Consider the following 14,748-nt stretch of genomic DNA (forward strand, 5'->3'; position numbering starts at 1 on the left):
CTTAGAATTACTAAAAAAAATGAATGAATAAGATTAATGCTAGAGAATCAGCCTCATTTTTTAATATTTGCTACCCAATCACATTCTATAAAATGAAGGTGAGTGTACGTCTACAGCAATTGTTGAGACCAAATGCTTTTAGTTTTGTATAATGTTCATCTTTCCACGCTCAAAAACTTCAAAGGTTTTCCATTTGATTTTGAATGTAATGAAGTGTTGAATATTCTTCAAGTGTATGAAAGAGCGCGGCATTTAATAAACCTCAAGCTCTTCTAAGGGAAAATGAGCTCTTCATTTTTCTGTCTGTCGAAGGTGGTGTGGAGAGGAATTCTGTACCGGGAAGTCCTGCTGACTTTGTTCTGTATTCCTTAGTTTTTAAAAGGATGAGGAAAAAAACCCATCTGTTTACGTAAAATGCAGTTATTAGTTTGATTACCTTTTTTCTTCAGATAATAGAATGGATGGGTTAGGAAGGCGAATTCTTGAAGGCACAGAAACTTTGTTGGTAAATCACTTCTGTGGTCTAATGTAATTGAACTTGTGAAACGTAATGAAACACCACTAATAAGTAATTTACTTTTATTCCTCTAGACGCTGGAAGCCGTTTTGAATTTTAAGTATTCTGGTGGACCGGGACATGTTGAAGGATATTACAGGAACCTTTCGCTTGGCCTTCATGTAGAAGTAGAGCCATCTGTTTTCTTTACCCATGTCAGTACCCTTCCAGCAACAAGGTAAGCCCTCTTTTGACTCGTGTATAATATATTTGACTAGTTGTCTCTCTTATATTGGCTATAACTTTGCTGGAAAATGTCAATATTATCAGCAAAATGTAGGTAAATAGTTATGTGAACAAATTTTCAAATTCTTTATTTAGGTGTTTAGGCTTTTTTAACTGCAGACTATGATTAAAGCAATCTGTGTGCATTGGGCGATTTCTGAGGTTCAAACATTCTTTAATGATGGTTGATTTTACCAGATGTCTGTCTCCTTCCTTCCTTCCTTCCTTCCTTCCTTCCTTCCTTCCTTCCTTCCTTCCTTCCTTCCTTCCTTCCTTCCTTCCTTCCTTCCTTCCTTCCTTCCTTCCTTCCTTCCTTCCTTCCTTCCTTCCTTCCTTCCTTCCTTCCTTCCTTCCTTCCTTCCTTCCTTCCTTCCTTCCTTCCTTCCTTCCTTCCTTCCTTCCTTCCCTTTCCTTCCTTCCCTTTCCTTCCTTCCCTTTCCTTCCTTCCCTTTCCTTCCTTCCCTTTCCTTCCTTCCCTTTCCTTCCTTCCTTCCTTCCTTTCCCTTTCCTTCCTTCCTTCCTTCCTTCCCTTTCCTTCCTTTCCTTCTTTCCCCTTTCCCTTCCCTTCCCTTTCTTTCTGTCTCTCTCTCTGCTGTTGTGGTGTGTTGTGCATTACATTTATTTTGTGCTTGTCTGACAGAATCTTACCCAAAAACCATGTGTTCATCTTTGGATGTGAGAAATAAATTGTAATAATCTTCTCCTTCGGTGCTTGCTCTCTCGTGTAAGCCACAGAGTAGTTTCATATATTGTCGCGAGTTTTAAAGAACATGGCAACACGTGATGGCGGTCAAATGCCATAATAGTGAAACCTGATTACCTAAAATTCGTCAACCACTGCGTGCAATCACTTGTAATAATTATTTTTTGTGCTAGAATTGTCTTTATTTGCTGCTAAATACGAACTTCCTATTCTATATGGTTTTAGTAATTTTATATTTCTTTACATGCTGCTTAAGCAAAACAGCTTTTGCAAAAATGAATTCTGTAAGTTAATGATTTTATTGACCCTTAATCAACATTTTTTTAAATATAAGTTCATCTGTGCTAGTAGTTAAATACTCTACAATCTTTAACTATTTGGAATTTATTCAAACTCTGGCAGTTCCAGAGGTGACATTTGAATAACTGTCATTCAAAAGATGAATAGAAGAGCTTGGCTTTGTTGGGAAGAAATAAGCCTGAGAATGGACTTTGTTTCATTGCACAGACACGTGCGAGATATAAATATCAAGGAGGAGGAAATACCCTTTGAGACGAAGGATGAAATTAGTGCAAGAAAAGATTGTTAAATTGCACAGGAATATGACTTCAGAAATGAAACCCAAAGATAGGCAAGAAAGGGTGGTACAGGGTGTTTCAAAAAATGGACTCAATTGAGAAGCATTTGGGACAAATTCAACTATCATCTCAATGTTGTCTGTACAGCAGATGGAAGCAAGATAGAGCATTTATAACAAGGTTACTAAAACGTGGTAGCTCATTAAACTGTTTGTAAATTTTTGTGCAATTGTTACATGTCGCCGTTGTGAAATTGGGTCCAACTTTGTGAAACACCCGGTAAGTCTAGGAGATATTGGGGGATATTTCATTTTCAAAGGGAAGAAATGAATCTCCAATATCCCACCATTGCAAAAATATCCAAGGACGGATGGACAGCAACATCGCTTGCAAAACACAAAGTGTTTTCACAGCAACAAAAGAAGCGAAACCTCAACAAAAGTTACCGTATCTAGTTTAGGGCTTGAACTTGGAGACACATGAACAAACATGGGCAAGTTGGAGAAAGTGTAGAGCAAGAAGGGTGATAAAATGTGGCATATACTACAGCAAAAGTTTAAAGAAGCTCTTGGTCTTGCTGAAGCCAAAGAGAAGACTGACCATGGACTTAAGTTTTAGGTACATAAATGACACCGTCTTTCACAGCGGGCCATACAGTAAATAGTGACCTTTACATATAGCAAGGGAATTTTAGTTGGGCAAAGATCACAAGACGCTGAAGTAGTTTTTGTTAAAAACATTTTAAATGAGACAAACTATTGTTTTGAATGAGTAGGTCGTATCTAGTTTTTATGAAAGAGACTTAAACTGTATGGTTTTATTGGTAAGCAAATTTGTTAATCATTTTGCTGCTTGTAAGTGTAGCATAATAGGTATAAATGTATTATTTTAGGAACTGCTCTAGTCAAGTAAATCCAGTGCTACTTGCAAAGCCAGAACAAGTATCTGGAGCAGCTGTTTGCAAAACTCCAGGAACCTCGTTAATGATGGTCAGAGTTTCATGCCTGCAATGGCACATTCTTAGGCCTTTCTGAGGTTTTCAAGGTTTAATAAGTGATCTTTCTTTATCAACCTGGAAGTACCGCAGCATCTTTTTCAAGAAGATTCATTACACCGGTTAAAACACTCAGTTTGCGTTAATTATTTGCACGTGTAGTCCCCGTCATTCGATGTCAACAATGTCCTTTGTCCTCTATGCGTATTTTTAAATGGACAGCACGACTGCTCTTTGGTTCGCTGCAATTACTTTTCTATAGTCACAGAGTGGCCTGGCTTTGAACTTTCCATAAAAACTTCAGATACAACGTGATGCTTTTATTTGAAATTCTCTCCTTGCTAAGCTGGCTTTTGTGCTGGGTTCCCCCAACTGCGTTTTGCGTTAGACGAGGTTATCCTACCCCTGCCGTGTCAGCCTGTTCTCAAGAATTTACGATGCGAGGAAAGCATTTAATCCTGAAATCTTTAAAAATAGATGGAGGTGCTAATACAAAGGTGAATTTTCTGCGTTAGTGGCTGTGCACAGTTTCACAAGTCCTGCAGCAAGTGCTAAATATAGTGACTCCAGTTCAGACAAGTGCTTCAGCTCCTATTGGATGCGTTTGCTGCATTCTTTGCCTGTTGTCATACTGGTCAGTGTTTGGAGAAGAGGAGACTGAGGGGTGACCTCATTCATGTTTACAGATATATAAAGGGGGAGTGTCAGGAGGATGGAACCAGGCTCTTCTCGGTGACAACCAATGATAGGACAAGGGACAGTGGGTACAAACTGGAACACAGGAGGTTCCACTTAAATTTGAGAAGAAACTTCTTCCTGGTGAGGGTGGCAGAGCCTGGCCCAGGCTGCCCAGGGAGGTTGTGGAGTCTCCTTCTGTGCAGACATTCCAACCCGCCTGGACACCTTCCTGTGTAACCTCATCTGGGTGTTCCTGCTCCATGGGGGGATTGCACTGGATGAGCTTTCCAGGTCCCTTCCAACCCCTGACACTCTGTCATCCTGCTGTCCCCAGGACCCCCAGGTCCCTTTCCCCTACACTGCTCTCTAACAGCTCATTCCCCAACTTATACTGGAACCTGGGGTTGTTCTGCCCAGATACAAGACCCTACATTTGCCCTCGATATATTTCATTAAATGTTTCCCCGCCCAGCTCTCCATCCTGTCCAGGTCTCTGATGGCAGCACAGCCTCTGCCGTGTCAGCCACTCCTCCCAGCTTGGTGTCATCAGCAAACTTGCTGACAGTCACTCTATTCCCTCGTCCAAGTCATTGATGAATATATTGAATAATATAGAAAATTAGATATATATTATCTGCTAAATCATGAAAGCTGCTTTTTTTTAAAGTTATCTCTGTTTGTTCCATACTATTGCTTTAGTGATCAGTAACACCATTCCTTTGCTCTTGCGATTCTCTGTGTAGATTCTCCATCAGAAGGAGAAGTCTATGTTATAGAGTGAAAAACAGCGGAAATATGTCATCTTCCAATCTGCTAACCGTTTATCATTAAATGAAACTAAGTTTGGTTTTGGGCTGTTGATCATCTCTGCCAATATCTGAGACTTGATAACAGCAAATTATAAGTAAAATTTTCTACTTGCTCGGTTAAAATCTTGATTTACGGCTGAGATTTCATTGGCTGAATGCTGAGGCACTGAGCTATTTTTGCTTAGTCATGATGAGAAACTGTGTTTTATAATGTACCTTCTCAGCTGTCATTTCAGAATGAAATTTGTCATTGCTTTCATTTTCTGGATTCATTTTTTTCCCTTTTATGGTGTTAGTCGGTTTTGTTCTACATTTTACCTCAACAAAAGTAAGAAACAATAGCTTGTTAGCTACTGAGCTTAAAAACTCAAAGTAAAATACAAAAATATGAACATTGATTTTTCCCTTAGGCCTTTATTGAAAAAAAAAACGAGAAAAAAGTTAATGAAATCCCTCCTAATTGCAACATAAAGATTATGGTTTATGTAAAAGCCTTCCAAACTTAATTGATGTTTCTTTATTTAGCTGCTTGAGCACATATACATGGGAAATATCACTGAAACAACTGGGGATTCAGGTTTATTTTTTGTTTTTCTAACTATCTGCTTGAGCTCGCCCAGAGATGATGGATCCAGGGTACATAATCAAGAACGCAGTGGTTTGTAGCAGCTCAGGGTATAGGAGAGAATGAGTTAATGTTGAAAGTTTTCCCAGTCTGTCCTAGAGCTCACCCACCTGCAGATCACCCAAGTCTTAAATGGCTTCAGGTATCTACTTGCTTGACTGCTTATTTACCATAAAATTCAGATAAAACTATATAGGAAAACTGTACCCACTGCCTCCTGTAATTAGGTATAACGTGTTGTGCAGATGAGGTTCTTAGGGACATGGTTTAGTGACAGTGTTGGGTTAAAGGTTGGACTCAGTCTTGAGGGTCTTTTCCAGCCAAAATGATTCTATGTAATTGATTCCTTATCAGGTCTTAGCCCAAAAACTACTGACGTGATTCCGGGCCTCAGAACAGTTCAGTGACCAACAGAGATCCGATGATCTGATCCCAGACTGCCAACAGAGATGTTATGCTAACGGTTCGGTGGAAGGGAAGCATTCTGTTGACAATTTCATGCAATACATCTTTTCATTTTGACATAGTCTTAGTTCTAAGAAAGTCTGACGCTGAAGCTTGTGCTGACTAGATTGTCTTGAACTGTCTCCTTTGTGGTTGCGTCACCATCCCTGGAGGTGTTTAAAAGACACGTAGATGAGGTTCTTAGGGACATGATTTAGAGGTGGACTTGGCAGTGTTGGGTTAACAGTTGGACTCAATGATCTTAAAGGCCTTTCCCAACCAAAATAATTCCCTTCCCCTTCCCCTTCCCCTTCCCCTTCCCCTTCCCCTTCCCCTTCCCCTTCCCCTTCCCCTTCCCCTTCCCCTTCCCCTTCCCTTTCCCCTCCCCCTTCCCCTTCCTTCTTCTTCTCCTCTTCCCTTCTATGCTACCCTATGCTATCCTATGCTATCCTATACTATCCTATGCTATCCTATGCTATCCTGTCCTATCCTATCCTTTACACATGTTGATTCTCTCAAAGGCATTATCTGCCAGTTTTGGCAAGCACTGAGTGTCCTTCTTTATTGCCTTTATCAAAGGGCAGAGAGCATGAAAAAAACACTGTAAAAATACCGTTTCACTCCGCATGTTTGGTAAGAAGTCAAGTAAGACGTGCTCTCCATGCTCTGAGGTCTCCGTTGGTCTCCTTGTGTCCTTTGGCATTACACCATCAGTACAAAAGTGTCTTAAGAGCCATCTACAAAGGCTGGAAAATCATGGTCTTACTTATTACAAAGGTGGTGAGATGGTCTGACTTTGTAGGTGAAGTCAATCCACAGCGCAACAGGGATGCTGCCTTTACTTTTGGGCAAAGTTCGGGAGCCAGATACATAAGAATATTCTTACCTGTAAATTCTAAAAATTCAAGATGATGAACAAGGTAATTTTTGTTAATTTTTTGAGGCAGTGGAATTTTCTTCCTATCTTACAACAACCGTACAGCCGATGAGACACCAGCTGCCGATCGCTTTTGGCAAGTGCAGCAGCTTACGCTCTGTTCTTGTAATTGAGTCAGAGACAAAACGAAAAAGGAACTGCAGCAGGTCTGACACTGTTAAATTCAAAGTGTCAGTTCATCTAACTTGAGGTTCAAGTTAATTTTCCTTTGTACCATTAAGGTATATTATGTAATGAAATGCTTCAGTTTGGTAAGGAAGGCATCAGTTTATAGTGAAGCCTGCAGTGTGCTCCCTAGTTTAAGACCTTTCATCGTTTTGGATTTAAAGTTAGGATTGACTTTTTCCAATCTGGTTTCACTAAAGTGTTTGGAAGGTGAAAAACAACAATCTTGACTATGGTGGGAGTTGTCAGGACATCCTTAGTTTGGTGGGCAGAACTTTGAGTCTTGATGAAATAAAACATAATTTTCAGAATTTGCATTCCAGTTTCTAGGGTTGCCTGTATTTTCGCTACAATAAATTATAACACATCCTCTTCAGATTTGGGTTAGAAATTCTGATCGTTATATATTTGCAAACTATACAAGGGAAAGAGTAAACAGAATCACAGAATCGACTGGGTTGGAAAAGACCTCAGAGATCATCCAGTCCAACCCTTGGTCCAACTCCAGCCCATTGACTAGATCATGGCACTAAGTGCCATGGCCAATCTCAGCTTAAAAACCTCCAGGCACGGTGAGTCCAGCACCTCCCTGGGCAGCCATTCCAATGCCTGACCACTCTCTCTGCACAGAATTGCTTTCTAATCTCCAGCCTCAATTTCCCCTGGCAGAGTTGAAGCCCATGGCCCCTTGTCCTATTGCTGACTGCCTGGGAGAAGAGACCAATCCCCACCTGGCTAGAACTGCCCTTCAGGTAGTTCCAGAGAGTGCTGAGCTCAGCTCTAAGCCTCCTCTTCTCCAGACTAAACAAGCCCAGCTCCCTCAGCCTCTCCCCATAGGGCTTGTGTTCAAGTCCCTTCCCCAGTCTTGTTGCTCTTCTCTGGACCCGCTCCAGCACTTCAATCTCTTTCCTGAGCTGAGGGGCCCAGAACTGAACACAATACTCCAGGTGTGGCCTCCCCAATGCAGAGCACAGGGGAAGGATCACTGCCCTTGTCCTGCTGACCACGCTGGTTTGGATACAGGACAGGACACCATTGGCAGCATGTTTCTTCAACCATGCTCTAACAGACATTTTTGTTATGCAACAAAAAGGTTCTTTAGCGTTTTCTGAAACGCTTCTTGGTTTTAGGTAGCTGAATTTTTAAATTAAATGTTGGCATTTTCTACATTCAGAATGAGAATCAACTACCTCCTGACAGGCTGCTCTTTCTAGTCTTCTCTTTCTCAATATTTCAGTGTCATAGAGCTTCGAAGGGTGGACAAAAACTCTTGTTTTGGTGCTTGAAGAGCAATCTGTTTAGTTTGGAGGAAAGCTGGGATATGACCTGTTTAAAATGAATGGATGTCTCTACATGGAGAAAATATTTAGTCTTAAATTTGTTTTTATGTTAATGAAAAAGAATTAATAATAAAAGCCAGTCAAAATGGAAAACAGGCAAATTTGACTACAAGTAAAGCCCTCGTTTTGATCAATTCGCACAATTAGCCATCAGAAAAAACTGTCAAGCAATAGATATAATAGCCATTTTTTAATGTTCTCAGGACTTGATGACTTTCTAGAATATATTCCTCATACACACAGCAGTGAGCTCAATGTAGATTCTACCAAGTGGGAGCCCAAGACATGTGGGACGTTACATCCAGGAGTTAAATCATCTTGCTAACCTTAAACTCTGCTAATGCTATAATGTTGCAGTGGGTTCATGGAAGAGCAGCAAAAAGCAGCTTACAGATTGAGGGAATTGATTTTTGAGATCAAAATGTTAAATATGTATGGTTTGGCGCATGAAGACACGAGAACATAAATCTGCAAATATTTATAGATGTGCTGGGAATATTTAACGTAATTGAAAAGGTTTACAACTGGGGGAAGTCAGACGAGGACAGTTCTTGGAGTATGTGAAGAGGCCTTTTAATAGTAAGATGGATAATCTGACTTAATCGTCTGAAGTTAGTCTCAGAAGCTTCATTTTTAGCCACTTTAATAAAAATCAAATTGAATTAAAGCAACCCTATTGAAAACACAATAGCTCCAACTAAGATGCTGTAGATCGCTGTTTTGCTTTGTCGCTCGTTGTGTTTGTCGGTGGATTTTGGAGAGAGCGTTGATATCTGCCACTCCATTGCCTCTCATCGTATCCAACGCTTCTCTTCCCTTTTGAGAAGGGGAGAGATATTGAGGGGAGATGTTGCATATGGCTGGTTAAAGGAAACAGAAAAGAAACAGCAAAAGCGCGGATGTGAAAGTCTCCGTCATTTCAGTCGATGGGGAAACGGAGCTGAGTCAGGATGTCGATAACTTCCCAAACCCCCCTGAGCGTCGCTTGTTTAAACCGACTTTAAAACTAAGCTAAAAACAGCACTGCAATAAGATTATTCACTGGAGTGAGTCGTCATTAGAGCACGGCAGCTGCGTCTGGTTTTTAATACCGCGTTCAACGTTACCGAAGAGTATCCTCTGCTGTCATTTCAGAGCAGATTGGAGCAGTCATCACAATACCCCTGAAAGAAACTTCTAGATTACAGTCTAATTGTCTGATGCCTTAGGTTCCCATGGCCCCAGTTTTGTGACTTATTTTTGGCATCGTAACAGTCGTCGTAAGATTTATAAAAACCAGCATGATTCATCATGTCGCTGAGTTTTGTTTGTGCCGCATCTTGAATTCTGCAGTAGGGGATAAGAGTAATTAATTTATGCAATAAATCTTCTAGAGCTGTTGAATTAACTTTTAAGAAAATATTAAGAATTTCTTTTTTAATGTTTCTATCGACTTAATTTTCCATGTTATTTTGAGACTTTCAGATTATTAATCACCTATCCGAATATGAGTTTCCTTTCTGATGTATAGATTGTGTGTTTCTGATGTATAGATTTTGTGTTACTTGTAAACGAAAATCTTCAACATGAAATTTATGGTGGATTGATTTAAAGGAAACATCATGGACAAATAAGGAGGATCGTTAGAATGGAAAATGTTCGCACGTTGTGATTTTTAGTATTTTTCCATTTGGTCTCTGAAACTGTTTGTTTGACCCAGTTTTGTTCCCTTTCCATTAACAGCTGAAATGACAGATGGAAAGAAGAGTAAAACCCTTTCAAGAACTTTTATTATTTATCCCAGTGTCTATATACAGTCCAGGACAGCTTTAATTCCTCTTCATTTAATTTGGACTTTTAAAATAACGCAATAATTTGTGTATCATTCCATCCGTTGTGTATGGTTCCATTCAGAAAAGACAGATGTTGTGTTTGTGGTGGCTGCTGTGTTTTTCTGGATAATTTTAGGGAAATTAAGTTTGTATGATCACTTTAACTGTTTCGCCCTCTCCCCTCAGTAAATTTTGATTAATTTCAGCCAGCTATATAGGGATAAGTTAAATATATTCCTGCAGATTGGGCACTGGGTAGAGAAGAGAGATCCTAATTTATGTCACAGTGAGGAAAGGCAGAAGCACGAGTTTTGCAGAAATGCGAAACTCTATATTAACTCCCCTGTCCTGGGCACTGGGGAGGCCAAACTTTGAATCCTGGGGTCAGCTTTGGGCCCCTCACACCAAGAGAGCCCTTGAGGTGCTGGAGCGAGTTGAGAGAAGGGAACGGAGCTGGGGAAGGGGCTGGAGCACAAGTGTGATGGGAGCGGCTGAGGGACCTGGGGGGTTCAGCTGGAGAACAGGAGCTGAGGGGAGACCTTCTGATCTCTGAACTGCCTGAAAGGAGCTTGGAGCATGGAGGGGGTTGGTCTCTTCTCCCAGGTAACAAGTGACAGGATGAGAGGAAATGGCCTCAGGTTGGACCAGGGGAGGTTCAGATTGGATATTGGGAAAAATGTCTTCACAGGGTTGTGACACAGTGAACAGGCTGCCCAGGGCAGTGGTGGAGTCACCATCCCTGGAGAGGTTTAAAAGACGCATAGATGAGGTTCTTAGGGACATGGTTTAGAGCTGGATTTGACAGTGTTGGGTTAATGGCTGGACTTGATGATCTTAAAGTTCTTTTCCAACCAAAATGATTCTATGATTCTAATTCATATTGTTTCCTTAAATACTTGTCAGTTCATACATATATGGAATAAAGCTAGATGACAGTTTAATTTTGTGTGTGTTAAATTGCGAAGATACCATACTATCTCAACAGATGTTCTGGAGGAACATCATTAATGGTTATCAATATGGAAAGGGTGAGTGTCAGGAGGATGGAGCCAGGCTCTTCTCGGTGACAACCAATGATAGGACAAGGGGTAATGGGTTCAAACTGGAACACAAAAGGTTCCATTTAAATTTGAGAAGAAACTTGTTCCTGGTGAGGGTGGCAGAGCCTGGCCCAGGCTGCCCAGGGAGGTTGTGGAGTCTCCTTCTGTGCAGACATTCCAACCCGCCTGGACACCTTCCTGTGTAACCTCATCTGGGTGTTCCTGCTCCATGGGGGGATTGCACTGGATGAGCTTTCCAGGTCCCTTCCAACCCCTGACATTCTGGGATTCTGCAAAAAAATAACCACCACCAATCAACCAAACAAAATAAGCCCCAAACCCACATATCCAGGCACAAACTGAGTTAGTTCAGATGTGTTTGACCCAAACTTAAGAAGAAGGAGCTGATAACAGCAGAATGACCCCAAACCTCTGAAACAACTGGGAAGCCACTGATGACCCAGCACGTTGTGTGAAATGTTGAAGTTCTCATCCTTCTCTGGGATGAATGGTAACTCACATCTAGTTAACTAGACGTAGAGGACTCAAAATACACTCAAATTGGACTTTTTCCCCCAGTAACTCACCCTGTACCTCCATCCCCAACCCACTAAATAATGTACCCTTTTATATGAAGGTGGATAGTTTGGAAAAGGAAGAAGAAATTGTGTAAATGTGGGATATTCTTCCCCAGTTCCAGGCATCAGTGGCTTACGACTGGTATTTCTCAGCCAAACATTTGAGTAGACCATTATGGTATATAATTTAATCACCTTTAAATCCGTTTATTAATTTGAGTGGTTTAAGTTTTTTATAAGCTTACACAGTGGGCTTTTTTTGTTTTTTAATTAGTTTATATAGTATGAAGATCAGGGTTAATGGTCTAAGATTTTCTCAGTTGCTTTAAAATTCATAAAACAATGCGATGTTGGAAACTTCTCTGATACAGAACATAGTTTAAGCAGCAGGTTGTTGACTGAATAGTAGTTCAGTAAATTCATATTGGAGTTCCTTTATCACACTTGCGTGAATATGATTTGCCTCTCAAATCTCATTTACTGACACTTTGAGACAGGTCCTTACTTGAATACAACTTCCAGTACTTGAAACTTACTCTTTTAATTGAAATATTTTTGTAACCATTTATTTTGTTTGGTTTTCTTTGCTCTAATAGTCTCTTTGATACTGTCCTGTATTTACTCTGAACATCTCATGCAATCTTTTTCTACACTCTTAATGTTACTGTCAATCTTTTCTACACTCTTAATGTTACTGTCAACCTGTATCTTATTCTTCTACATTTTCAAAGTGCTATAATAATTTTGTAACATTGTTTTTTACTTATTAATTTAAAGACTTCCCTGGAGAATTAACTTAAAATTGACAAGGAAAGAATTGTTTCCCCTGCACATCTATTTCATGTAGTGTTTGAAGAAGCTGAAATAAATGTTGTGATGATGAATAATTTTCCCTGCATCGTCCAAGAGTTTATATTTGGGAATTTTTTGTATGAGTGATCATGGTTAGTCCTGATGGGCTGCAGCTTGTATACATCCTTTATATTTATGGTGTAGATGGTTTTATTTACAAAACTTTGCTTCTGCTGCCAAAAGATACTGAGCAAGGCTTGAATGTTATTTCAGACAGTTATTGGGTTTTGCTGTGGGATAAATAAAAAGTTCCCTTAGTGCTGAATTTTGTAAACACTAGAAGTCTCTCTTGCAGATCACAACTTCATTATTTCTTCTTCTTCTTCTTCTTCTTCTTCTTCTTCTTCTTCTTCTTCTTCTTCTTCTTCTTCTTCTTCCTCTTCTTCTTATTATTATTACTATTATTATTACTATTATTATTACTATTATTATTACTATTATTATTACTATTATTATTACTATTATTATTCTTCGTCCTTTACTGGTAACAGGACAGCTATCGGCTCAAATGCTGCCCTCCCAGTCACTTCTTTCTTGTGAGCTGTTAAAGAAGAGCATTTCTAATAAGAACCATGACTCCTTATTTGCTCTAAATTCTTGCTTTTTGACATGTTTGCTTCAGGCAGTCAGCTACCTTCCTGCTTTCTTTTCTATATTCTTTATCCATCGAGGTTTTACCCAAAGCCTCCATCCCCACTTTTGCTTTTGACTTTTGCTAAAAGACACGCTATTGTCCCCAAGCAGTGCTTGCTTGTCATTCAGTGCCTGATTGCACGTGATGTTGCTGTCACTTCTGTGACCTGAACCTTAACCTCCCCTGCTTGTCCCGTGGGTGGTCCCATCTCAAGGGTTCCTCCTGTAGGTGCTCTGAAAATGGATATTGTCCCATCACACCAGGTGAGATCAGGTGTGGGTTAACTCTGGGTATTTCTGCACCGCAATGCAAAGTGAATGACAGACAATCACTCTGGGGGTCCAATTCAATTGTGAATTTCCTAAAAGCACTTGGTGGAATACAAATTACATCAATTAGTGACTTGGTAAAAGTGTGTTATAATATCACAAAACTTATAAATACATTAACAGCAAAAGCCCTTCTGAAAATGGTGGATTGGCAACGTTTAGTGACTATGATGCAAAACTTAACAAGACTTTAGCAGCAGAACTTAAGATGATGTTACCTTTATCTGTTCAAGAAAAAGGAAAAGAGAGAGAGAGAAGGAAAACTAAGATATCAGAGAGAGAGTAAGAGATCACCACTCCACAGGTCAATCGGTCCCACAATGTCCTCTGGAGGGGGGGACGCATTGAAGATTTTGATAATGCCACCATCTCGTGTCACACGTGAGGTTGTTTTATAACCCAGTTCATTTACATGCGAGATAGGAAAGGGCAGTTCGTCTCCTCCCTCTGTTCGCTCTTCATGCGAATTATAACAACTCTTCTGGAAATGGGTCTGGGGTCGTCAAGCTAGTTGACAATGTTGACCAGAAGTGAGTGGTTTTGCCCGTCAGGGGTGGCTGTTGGTTTGTGGTTTCTTCTGGTAATTAGTTGTCTGACAGATGCTTCATCTCCGTCATCCCAATTAGGCCATGAAGCCTTCACAGCAACAGTGTAAATTGGCTCTATCTTCACAGAATCCCAGAATGTCAGGGTTTGGAAGGGCCCTGGAAAGCTCATCCAGTGCAATCCCCCCATGGAGCAGGAACACCCAGATGAGGTTACACAGGAAGGTGTCCAGGCGGGTTGGAATGTCTGCACAGAAGGAGACTCCACAACCTCCCTGGGCAGCCTGGGCCAGGCTCTGCCACCCTCACCAGGAAGAAGTTTCTTCTCAAATTTAAGTGGAACCTTTTGTGTTCCAGTTTGAACCCACTGCCCCTTGTCCTATCATTGGTTGTCACCGAGAAGAGCCTGGCTCCATCCTCCTGACACTCCCCCTTTATATATCTGTAACCATGAATGAGGTCACCCCTCAGTCTCCTCTTCTCCAGCTCCAGAGCCCCAGCTCCCTCAGCCTTTCCTCACACGGGAGATGCTCCACTCCCTTCAGCATCTTTGTTGCCCTGCGCTGGACTCTCTCCAGCAGTTCCCTGTCCTGCTGGAGCTGAGGGGCCACAACTGGACACAATATTCCAGGTGTGGTCTCCCCAGGGCAGAGCAGAGGGGCAGGAGAACCTCTCTGACCTACTGACCACCCCCTTCTCATCCACTGCAGGATGCCATTGGCCTTCCTGGCCACAAGGGTACAAGTTGTCTGCCTCCACACCCATTATCTTTTCCTCCTAAAGTACCAAAACTAAATGTTTAAGGCGTAACATCATTCTTTGTTTTAATTGGGATGGGGGGAGTGCTTCAAGGTTGTCACAGATACGTCTTGATTTTCAGCAGAGATGAACCAGAGAACCTGTTT

At 40.9% G+C, this 14,748-nt stretch overlaps 1 protein-coding gene and 1 long non-coding RNA gene across 5 annotated transcripts in view; one reads left to right on the top strand and one right to left on the bottom strand.

Annotated features, from left to right (window-relative positions):
- The window catches only part of LOC309436619, a 481,462-nt gene that overhangs the window by 361,620 nt on the left and 105,094 nt on the right, over positions 1 to 14,748 (bottom strand). The gene's annotated exons all lie outside the window — the stretch shown is intronic.
- TRAPPC9 (trafficking protein particle complex subunit 9) overlaps positions 1 to 14,748 on the top strand; it is a 517,306-nt gene that overhangs the window by 159,632 nt on the left and 342,926 nt on the right. For all 4 annotated transcript variants that reach the window (XM_082045894.1, XM_082045896.1, XM_082045897.1 and 1 more), the window contains one exon: positions 592 to 734. In XM_082045894.1, the coding sequence (XP_081902020.1) occupies positions 592 to 734 (143 nt within the window). The remainder of the gene's footprint in view (positions 1 to 591; positions 735 to 14,748) is intronic.

This window comes from Streptopelia decaocto (assembly GCF_964273445.1).
Source record: "Streptopelia decaocto genome assembly, chromosome: 2".
Lineage (NCBI taxonomy): Eukaryota > Metazoa > Chordata > Aves > Columbiformes > Columbidae > Streptopelia > Streptopelia decaocto.